The following is an 11,290-nucleotide window of genomic DNA, read 5'->3' as shown; positions in this document are numbered from 1 at the left end:
CGTCTTCACTCCTTCCCATACAACATGCCTCTCTCCTCCCCTACTCCATGTGTGGCAATGGTTCCAATTCCTTTTGTCTGCTTCTTCCTTCTTTGTCTCGTTCGCTCCTCTCCTAAGTGCTGTAAGACCTGCACCAGCAGATGGTACTTCCAAGAGGTGGGGAGAGAGACCTGCTATCACTGCCCTCCCCTACATTTGCCTTTTGCTGCTGTCAAGCTCCTGTGGAGGAGAGAGGTGGGAGCCAGCTATATGTCATCTAGCCTGGTGAAAGTCTCCTCTGAACTATATTTAAGCCACACCCTTGGAGTGCAGCATGACCAGCTCCAGAAACTTTAGTCAGTTAACTCTTGTTTTGCCTTGTATTTATGTACTATTGTCTTTATTCTGTGTTTGATTATCTTTGGCCATTTTTCAATTTGCTGACATGTTCTGTATTTTGCACATTTGTATTTCCAGTGCTCCGTCTTTTGTTGTGTAATGTTTGCTGTTAGCCGCTTTGAGCACAGCTAATTGTGGAAAAGCGGCATACAAGTAAACTCAGTCAATCCCAATTCCGCCTCCACCATCTCACCCTACAACCCACCCACCCCTGGGCCTGCAACTTGTGCCCTACTATCACTGTCCTGCGAGGACTGCATAGACCTTCTGAGCCCAGTTCACATGGATTTCACCTCGCTCAATTCACCTTTAATTCCCCTTGCTGAAGTTGCACTGTTTGCCAGTATTCTATAGCCAACAGCTTCACTCAGCACAGTTAGAACATGAAGCAGCTCAGCCAATAGTTTGGGGAAGATGGCAACAGACAACGAACGGCTAATTGGTACATACAGAGAAGATGTGAGAGAGAAAGATGGCGTGCACAGTTCAGAAGATCACTTTCATTTATCTTTAAAACCACAAGTTAAAAATGACATTCTGTAGCAATGAAAGTAAAACATTTGTGGGGGAAACCCAAATGGGATCTTGTATAAAAGACAGCAATATAAAACCAGCCCACAGGATTGGAAAGAAAACAAAGAGAGGCAAAATATGCTGAGGGGGATATACTTTGGCTTACCTGAATGCAAGGCAACCATTAACACCTCTCCCCACAATTGTATTTTCTAAAAAAGCAAGCCCCCACTTTTTTAGCAGCTTGGGTGGGTGCCATCCCCTCTAGGCACTTCCCACCTCGCCCTGTGAGAGAAAGAGTGCTTGTGGGCACACGCCACTTTTTCAAGTGACCCAGGTTAAGAGTCAGTAGAATTATAATTGGAGCCTAGAAAAGCAATGGAGCTGAAAGAGGAAGTGAGAAAGGTTGTCACTCTTCTGACTTCCTCCTTCAGTTTTATGTACTTTTTTCAAGAGAGAAAAAGGTAACCACCCACCACAGACTCATAAGCAAGCAGGTAGTGAATGGGAGCGTAGAGGCTTTGTGGGTGCAAGGGAAAGAATCTAGCCCCTAGCACCCCATTGGCAACCCCTGGCATAAGTTAACCTTAGCTGTAATAGAACAGACTAGCAAAAGAAGGTCTAACGTTTACTAGAATTTCTACAGCCCACAGCTGTGCTTTAACATTTCCAGTTCCTCAGAAACTCTTAGCGGTTAAGGCATCACTCATCTTTGTTCATTGATCGTGATGTGTACTTGCTGGATCAGAGACTGAGGCCTGCAAGAGTCTAACATTCTCTGCAAGAATCCCAGGTGCCCACAGGCATTAGGAAGTGCAATAGAAACTGGCCAATGAGCTACCGCAATCGACCTTCTGCCTAGTCCTGAGCTACAGGGGAAGAAGCTCTAGCCCCAAGAGGTCAGAAAAAGGCTTGTGGGGCAGGGAGAAAAGAGGAAGCTTGTGCTGCCCTTCCTGTGAGGATTTTGGCTTGCAGGAGTCCCTGAAATAATACAACGGACAACACCACCGCCACCGCTGAAAGAATGGCAAGACAAAGTATCCTATGCAAATAACCGCCAGATAGTCATCAATTTCGTATTTCCCATAAAGACACAGCCTCTTCCCATTCCCCAACTAACAAATGCCACTGGTCTTCAGGCAGTGCTTCCTGCCCAAATGTTTCCACAGTCCTCCTGCCCAGTCACTTGGCCCTGAGTGGGGAGTGGAGCAGCCCCAGAAATGGGACCCAGCTCAGCTGCTGCTTCGGGGCAACCCGTCTGCCCCCAGGAGATGACAGCTTGCATCTTCCACCAGTGCTGGTCCTGGCCCCGGCTGGAAGGAAAACAAAAACATAAGGGATGAAAGAGGGGAAAGAGATTAGGAGGCAAGAACCACACATTGTTTAAAGTGGAATCATAGTGCTTTAAATGTAGTGTGAATGTGGGTCCAGGTAAATCCATTTCCTCCAAGCCTGCCTGAAGCACCTTGCCCAAAACAAGACATTCACCGCTGGGCAATATTTGTTAAGACTTCCTTTTCCTTCTCTGCCCCACCCTGGGGGAAAAGAGAGTAGCTAACAGCCCAGCCCACATGTGTTTAAGGAAGAGAAACAACGACAAGGAAACGGTTGTTTTTAATAGGGAGTGGGGTACTTCTGGTTTGAGAACACAGCAAATAGCAGAGCTCACATAGTTAAAAATAAAGATTGATTTCCAGTGGGGTGGCTGCGTCAGTGAGACCAGAAGCACTTTATTATTTCTGGAACTCCCTCCTCCCCATAAATTAACCTTGTAGAGAGGTACCCAGCCTTTAAAAGATGGCACCAGCTTTAAAAGATGGCACTTGTGGCTACACACTGGGCAAAGGGAGCTCTGAGACAGGAGTTATAGCGGTAGCAAAGACACAAGACTTCCAGGGACAGATTAGGAACAGCTTGCATTGCTGCATTATGAGCCAAGTCAGGCCACGTCCATGGTGCCTGGGGCATTGAAAGGAGGCCACCCTTATCCAGCCATACCTTGGTGAGCAGCATATACTGGATCGCTCCTGGCATGGGATCCCTCACCACAGCCGACAGCAGCTCCTCAGAGGGTGTTGCTGACACCACAGGCAGACCTTTCAGGAACCTGGGCAGAGGGGTGAAGTGGAGACAGCAGGGTTAGGGCTTGAGGCTGTCCTGACCCCGGCAAGAAAAAGAGGATTTGGGAGGCACGGGGTGGAGGAGGGCAACACAGATTTCAGACATGCACAGAAAGCACCAAGGCAGTGGGCATCAAAAGTCTGCTTTTAAAAAATTGTGTTCTGTTTATTAATGGCTTTCTATTCTGCCCATGGGTTGGACACAAGAGGAAGAAAAGCTGCCACTGATGTTCCTAGGGGATGATGAGCCACTTCTGGCCAGCAGACCACAGGTTCACCCCCTTATGCTAAATAACTAAAAACACACACTTCAATATTTTACTGCTATGACACCTAAAACAGGAGAGCTCTCCAACAACAAGGGTCATCACTCACCTGCCACATAAGGTAGGCTCTTCAAAAAAAAACACCAGACAACTAAACGCTTCCCTATTTAACATTAGGCATAAGGGGGGTGTTATTGGGTTGTTCTTGTTTTTATTATGTATTCTGTGTTTTTATACTGTGGTTTTATGTAGTGCACCACCCTGAGATCTGCAGGTATAGGGTGGTATACAAATTTTAATAATAAAATAATAATAATTATAATAGATTTTCAGAACCAGAGTACATTTGTAAACAGACAATATCATTTTTGTGAGCAAGCACTGGAGGCTTGCCTCCTTCTTTGGGTGTTGGCTGTCATGGCACCCCTGCCTCCGATTACAGGGGTGACACAGTAAGGGGCAAGGAAGTGACTGGGCTCACGTACTGGCCTCCATTATTCTCCGGAGGAAAGCTGCGCTTCACCACTTCCACAAACTCATCCACCGTGTCATCCAGCATGAAGAGAACTGCGTTTGGGCCAGCGTCAAATGTATAAGCCACCTGTAAATCAAGCCCAGATGTCAGCAAAGCACCTGTTTTACTTTAAAGGGCAACTATCCCTCTGTGTGTGATGGGGAGGAGCAGGGTAGAGTCTGGATTTGATATCCCACTTTATCACTACCCAGAGGAGTCTCAAAGCAGCTAACATTCTCCTTTCCCCTCCTCCCTCACAACAAACACTCTGTGAGGTGAGTGGGGCTGAGACACTTCAGAGAAGTGTGACTGGCCCAAGGTCACCCAGCAGCTGCATGTGGAGGAGCAAGGACGTGAACCCGGTTCACCAGATTACAAGTCTACTGCTCTTAACCACTACACCACACTGGCTCTCAGGGTAGGTGTGTGTGCCTGCATTCCTGATCCAGAAAAAGCCTGGCTTATCGTTTAAGGGAAGTCCTGTGAAGCGAAGGGAGAATTTAGGGAACCTCCTTGCAGACCTTGTTCTAAAAGCTTAGATTACACCTTAGGCAGCCCGAGGGTGAATTTAGTAAAGCAGTCTTTTTGTGTGGGGAAATCTGCATCAGAAGGGGCAAAGCCCTAGCTGCTCTTCCATGATTTCCAGTGCTAATGTTATTTTTAAAACATCTGTAATGGTTTTATCAAACCCATCAGCAAAACATATGACATTACGGAGCTTCAAACGAACTCCCAAGGACGTTCAAAGAAACTAGGAGGGTGTGCCACCTACTCCTTAAACTACGTTTAGCCCTAAAAGAAAGAATACTAATGAAAAAGAATTTGGGAGGTGCCCAAGTACCCATACATTTTGACCCTGCCTTGTTTTGACTACATCCCTGGGTTCTAGGGATCATTGGCCCCTGACTCTTCCAAGCCAGCTGAGGATTTTTGTTGGAAGGAGCGCAGAGTGGGCGGGGTATAAATAATAAATTTTATTTTATTATTATTATTATTATTATTATTATTATTATTATTATTATTATTATTATTATTATTATTATTATCCTAGTCTGCATGGGCCAACAGCTATCACCCTTGAGTCTCAGGACTTGAAAGGCTGCAGGACCTTTGATCCTCTCATTGCAATGTTTCCAAACGTAGATGGTCCTTGTCAATTTGACCCAGGTGCCTCCCTTTCCGAAGCCCCAGGGTGCCCCTGCCCCCCCTCCCATGAGCACTGCATCTCTCTTCCCCACCGGCCACACCTTGGTCTTGCCGCAATGGGCGTTGTAGCGGTGCACCAGGGCCACCACTTGCTTGGAGATGTCATTGAGGTAGAAGATGGGGGGGAAAGTGTCCAGGCAGGTCGCGTGGAACTGGTTGCTGTCCTTCATGGTCAGCTCCCCAAAGGCCTCGAAGTCCCGCTGCTGGATATGCTGGGTCATTTGGGACATGCGCTCTGGAACCAGAGCCTCAGCACGGTGCTGGAAGAGGAGAGGGAAGAGATGGCTTTTGCGGTTTAGTATTTATTTACCATGGCTACTCCACAGCTGGAGGCAGCAATGCTTCTGGAAAGTTGCTGGAAACCGCAGGAAGGGAGAGGGCTCTGGCGCTCAAATCAAGATTGAGTGTTTCCCCAAAGGAATCAGGTTGGCCACTGTGAGAACAGGGTGCTGGACTCGGTGGGCCTGATCCAGCAGGGCTCTTTGTGTGTTTCTGCAGCCAGCAGGAGGCAGCACGTTCTCTTACCTTCAGCAGGAGGCTGGTCTTCACGCTGGTCTGCATGCCTGCCGTGCTGGCCACCTGCTTCTTCTCCGCGCTCACCTGCCAGGAAGGGGCACAGAGAACAGCAGCCGTTCAGGCTCTGGCAAAAACAGTCCTTCAGCCCACTCATTACCTGAAAAACCAGGGCCTGCCAGTTTACAACAACCCTGCAGTGTTTTCCTGGCACCCGCCAATGCCCTCACTCACCACCAGGATCAACACCCTCAGCTCTGGCCAGTGCGTCTCCGGCGCCACCTGCTGGGCGATGCTGTCCTTGCCATCGGCGTTTTGCCCCATGACCCACTGCACGAAGCCCCCAAACATACTTCGGCAGGCACTTCCGGAGCCTTGCCGAGCCACTTCAGAGAGCTCACCCTCCACACCATAGAGCTTGGCCAACGCGTAGACTGCAGCAGCAGAGAGAAAAAGAGAGAGGAGTTGTTTATTTATTTATTTATTGCATTTATATCCTTCTACTAAGGAATGCCTCTGTCATGATGTTTATGACATCTAAGCTTTTTCTCCAAGGAGGCATACACTGTTCTCCCTCTCTCCATTTTACCCTCACAACAACCCTGTGAGGCAGGTTAGGCTGAGAGGCCGTGGTAGGCCCAAAGTCACCCAGTGAGCGTCATGGCCGTGTGAGGATTTGAACCCTGGTCTCCCAAGGTCCTAGTTCGACACTCTAACCACTGCACCACACTGGCTCCTCCCATGAGAGACCTGTTATCCCTTAAGACCTTGATAATACCCTCAACACAGCCATTTCTTCTCAGCCTCTTGGCTCTCACCCAGCTCTCCCACAGAAATCTACATGGTTTTCACCCCCATTTCCCCCTTCCTCACAACAACCCCGCCAGGTTGATTAGGCTGAGTGAGATTGACTCCAGGTTTCCTGGTGAGCTTCATGAATGAAGGGGATTTGAACTCCGGCCTCTCAGGCCTGACTGACACTCTGACTGCGGGGCTGCCAACATACCCATCGTGCTCCTAGCGAGAGATGCCATTTTGAACAGGGGAAGCAAGAGAGTCAAAATAATCTGGAGGGAGCAGACCAGATCTCTAGGGGCTACCATCAGTTTCCCCCACTCACCCAGACAGGCAAACCCAGCTGCAGAAGAGGCCAGCCCAGCCGCTGTGGGAAAGTTGTTTTCTGAGGCAATGTGGACCTTGTAGGCAAGGCCAAGGGCAGAGTGGCTGCTGCTGTCTCCGCTGTTACCGTTACCGCTGTGCCGCTTCCTCGCTAGACGGCGTACTGGAGGAGTGAGAGAGAGAGAAAATGGAGGATAGCAAAGAACGTGATGGAAGCCAGGCAGAAGATACTCGCAGTCAAGGAAATGTGACAGACACACAAAAGGCCCCTATTTACATTGGCACCCCACTGGCTTCTGCAGATGCCCCTGTTCATGCAGGCATTCCCTTGATGTAGATCAGAGTCTCTTGCTTTAATTACTGTTCTGTTTTAATGAGATAGTTTTATTGCATATTTTAATTATGGATGCTCACACTTTAATCGGACTGATCTGCTGTGTATTTAATTGATGGGTGTTTACATTTTAACGTTTTATGATTGGCTTTTTTTACTCATAAAACCACTTAAAATCCTAGTTTGGCCTTAAGAGGTATATAACTTATTATTATTTATAATAGGATTAACTGCCACTTGGTGGAAATACCAAGCAGGGAGAGTGCTGTTGCACCCTGTCTTGCTTATGGTCTTTCTGGGGGCATCTGGTTGAACACAGAGAGAACAGGACGCTGGATTAGATTAACCTTTTTCTGCCATGCTCTTTTTGTGTTCTTATGGAAGCTCACTTCCGACAGTAGGTGGGGTCTCATGAGGGAAAATGCTCCATAAGATAATACTACGCTCATTTTCTGTGTGGAGGGAATTGACTCAGTGTAAAACAGCTTCCTGTACTCCTGTAATTTGTGGCTGTACCTCACCAGTGTCCCAGATATGAGCCCTGTATAAAACTGAATAGGAATAATTGTATATTTTTGTGTGTGCTTTGCAGTGGATCCCAGAACCATGGTAACAGCAGAGGCTGGCCAATGCCCTCCCTAGTGAGGTGTGCCTGTCCCCATCATTATCTACTTTCAGCAGCCAATTTGAAAACATCCCTGTTTGCCCACATATTTGGTGGCTAAAGAATACCGTGCCTTGGCAACCCCAAGATCACTGGACAGAATAATAACATTTTTAGCTGCAACGGTTTTTAGGGAATAAAAACTTTTTAATGATATTTCAGATGAATTCAAACTCCGTGCCTGGTGTCAGTTCTTGCAGCTGCATCACATAACTTAAAACAGACCTGAACCATTTCCCTGGCATTTGCTACACAGATGTGCCTAAGCCTTCCTTCCCTCAATCTAAATCCACAACTTCTTTTTCTGCCCTCAGGATAAAGAGCAACAGCACAGTTCTCCCAACCTTCCATCAGAAAACAGTCAAGGGGAAAAAAATTATTCCATGGTCGACCCCTCCCCAAGTGGAATATACAGGTTGTATTCAGCCAACCATTACTCAGAGTGGACCCACTGCAATTAATGGAGCCAAGTTAACCATGACTATTAATTTCAATGACACTATCGTGGTGATGACTAAAATTAAATGCAACCCTAAGAATCCAGATTTGACAAAAGAGGTCTATGCTTCTGTGTGCTGCCTTCTACTCACTCTCTCGCAGGCATGACTGGAGGCGTGGCTGACCAATATCAGCCTCCTTCCCATTGAGCCAGAGGCGGTCCTCAGTGAAGTCCCGGCTGGTGGCAGCTGTTGTGGTGGTTTTCAGCTGTAACAGAACCACAAGTTAGAAGCTCGCAAGCCATGAGCAGTTAACCTGTCGCCCTCCAGCTCCCGTTGGACTCCACTTCCCACCACCCTTGGCCATCAGCCATGCTGGCTGGGGCTGATGGGAGCTGGAGTGCAACATCCACTGTAGAGCTGCAGGTTAGCCACCCCCATCATAAATGAACAACCACCTGGGGCCATCTAAGCAGACCTCTACCTTGCAGTCCTATGCCCGTTTGCTCAGAAGTAGGTTCCACTTTGCCCAATGGAAATTGCCCCCAAGCATACATGCTTACCTGGCAGTAAACCCCACTGAGCATAGTAGGCTAGGCACAACATGCTATAGCCAGCAGGATGAGGGGCCACACCTATATTTACAATCTTAAAAAGTAGTAAAAACATTGATCAAATAACTTTAAAAAACACACCAGGCAGACACCTTGTGTTTTCATACACAAGGCATTGGTCTCAAATTCCCCCATCCCCTCATCTGACCACCACATGCTTCACCTCTTTGGAGAAGAGCCTCTGCATGACCCCAATACCTAGGCAGGTTAAGAGGGAAATAAAATGTTAGCTGCAGATTCCAGGCTAGAAAGAACTACCAATGTCACTTGTTGGGAAGGAAGGAACCTGTGTTTTTCCTAAACCTTAAGAGGTTTATGCATCTACATGGTGGTAACATTACCCCAAATCACAGAGTTAGTTTCTACCACCCTCCTGATGCTACCATTCTTCTTTCAAAAAAACAGAATCCTAACTTGCAAGTTTGGCTTCATAATCATGACATCCCTTCCAAGACCACCAGTAGATCCAGATTTTTTTAAGAGCATCTACACTGAGTTTGATTTCTCTCTGTGTGACTGTATCGCCCTCAGTAAGGTTAATCATGGTTTAGTGACTAACAATCGCTCACTTGTAACCCTCAGTTTCGCAAACAAAAAGGGACATTTATGACGATCTGGTACTAACCTGATCTTGGTGCAGGGTGACGCTGAGGGAAGAATTAATAGGCAAGATCAGCTCTTCATCACGCTTCCCCCCTGGGTAAAGGAGGACATTGTTTGAAAATGAGTGAACTCAGAAGCACTTCACCATACTCTACAGTCAGTTTCCTGGGTGGTCAGTGTCTCAATAGCATCATTAACCTTGGGAGATGACAGAACTAGTCCAACCTGATCTTTCTCATGTCAATAGATGGAACTACATTATAACAGCAAGGTAAACCTATTATTTGCTGGTGCAATCTTCCTCCTCCTCCTGGCTTTCGGCTTGACAGAACTAGATTTACCAACTAACAAATCCTGAGTTCTTTTGGGTATGCATAGAGTAACCCACCAGTCTTCTAAGGGACAAGGCCAATCATTTTTTAAATTTATAACTGGATTTTACAAAATTAGTTGTTTTATTTACAATATTCTAAATGCAATTCACTTTTCACATTGGAAAAATGTGTTTATAGCTCTAATCCACTTCATCTTTGTTTACTTGGTATGGAATTTCACAACTCAGGAGTAACTGCCTAAGATGCTTTTCCAAATGCCTTCACTGTCAGTATTTGGCATACAGAATGCACTCTTTCCTTGATGATCCACTTTTAATTTAAAATTTCTTTAGTACAATGGAAATTATGACACATCATGCAGAACCCTCAATTACTTTTGATGGAATACCAGCAAACCCTCACATTTCGAGTGCACATGCTGCTGCTTCTTTGGAGATCACTCGCAGCCGAGTAAGATTGTCTTCCATAAACACGGTTTTAACAATGAGTCCGTAAGCAACTATGGAGGCTAATTCTGGATCTACACATCCTTCCACAGCGGGGACATTGGTTCCTGGGTGGGAGTTGATCAGGGTGTGGATTTGCCAAGCGTGCCTTCCTCTTAGCACATTTCTCCCTTGCGTCCTGAGTTTGAGTGCCTTCAAAGCCCATGACACCTTTGGTAAAGGCTGTTCTCCAACTGGAGCGCTTGCAGGCCAGTGTTTCCCAGTTGTCGGTGTTAGAATCAATCCTTTAAAAGCTAACTTTCAATGCAGCAAAATGTTGTTCCATTTCCTGATACTCTTGCATTTTTAGGGATACTTTAAGAAGGGAGAAGGGAAACTCACACTTCACCAAAGGCACAAGAAAAAGTTGAGCTTGCTGGAGCAAAAACATATAGAAGATTGCAGCCTTTAAAATGAACACACACACACACACTTTCCTCTATGACAATGTTTGGGAATCCGCAGCCCTCCAGATGTTGTTGCCCTCCAGATGTTGTTGGACTCTCAACTCCCAACAGCCCCAGCCAGGGTGGTAAATGGTGAAGGAATCAGGAGAGTTGGGAGCCCAGCAAATATCCTGAGGGCCACAGGTTTTACGTCCCTGGCCTATTAACTCTTCTTCCTCCCCACGCTCCTGGTTCACAAATTTGAAAGCCAGTCTTGAGATCCGAGGAGCAGCCGCTAAGGTTTGCAACAGCAGCAACAACAACACTAGAAAAATGGGAGGTGAAATGGGAGATGAAATGAGGTACTCACAGTATTTTATCACCGCGATGTTAACAGGGGCTGTGCAGGTCACGACGGACAAGGGTTTATCTTCAGCCATGGTGATGACAGACGAGAAGGGGGCGCTGCTATAGTTGAGGAGGAGGAGAGAGGGGCAAAGGGTGGATCAAGTAAGAAAGGGGCACAACTTCAGATCCTGAAAAAAATGCCAGGAGCCAACCCAACGGCTTAGTCGAATCCTAGCTTGCTTGCGCTGTTTTCTCTACCCCAGCTACCCAGTGGCACTGACCACACGGGCGACAGGAAAGCAGATCCAAGATTGCAAGCCTCCCTCCAACACTCCCACATGTGCCTGCAAGGAGAAAAAGGAATGCCACGCCCTGCACAGCTGCCTTCTCTGGTATTGGCCAATGAAGCACCAGCTGCTGCAAGCCTGCCCAATCAGGGTCGGTCTCATCTCCTC

At 47.1% G+C, this 11,290-nt stretch overlaps 1 protein-coding gene across 1 annotated transcript; it reads right to left on the bottom strand.

Annotated features, from left to right (window-relative positions):
- Positions 1-863: 863 nt before the first annotated feature.
- MVD (mevalonate diphosphate decarboxylase) lies at positions 864-11,211 on the bottom strand. Its single transcript, XM_028739966.2, has 10 exons — positions 10,858-11,211; positions 9,304-9,374; positions 8,218-8,332; positions 6,631-6,792; positions 5,745-5,944; positions 5,523-5,597; positions 5,039-5,257; positions 3,763-3,878; positions 2,890-2,998; positions 864-2,204 (listed from the first exon to the last, which is right to left on the bottom strand). Exons 1-10 carry the CDS (start codon positions 10,925-10,927, stop codon positions 2,124-2,126), a joined length of 1,218 nt encoding a protein of 405 aa, XP_028595799.2. The 5' UTR covers positions 10,928-11,211; the 3' UTR covers positions 864-2,123.
- Between the last annotated feature and the right edge of the window lie 79 nt (positions 11,212-11,290).

This window comes from Podarcis muralis, chromosome 7 (genome assembly GCF_964188315.1).
Source record: "Podarcis muralis chromosome 7, rPodMur119.hap1.1, whole genome shotgun sequence".
NCBI classification, from domain to species: Eukaryota; Metazoa; Chordata; class Lepidosauria; order Squamata; family Lacertidae; genus Podarcis; species Podarcis muralis.
This window is presented reverse-complemented; position numbering and strand designations above follow the sequence as displayed.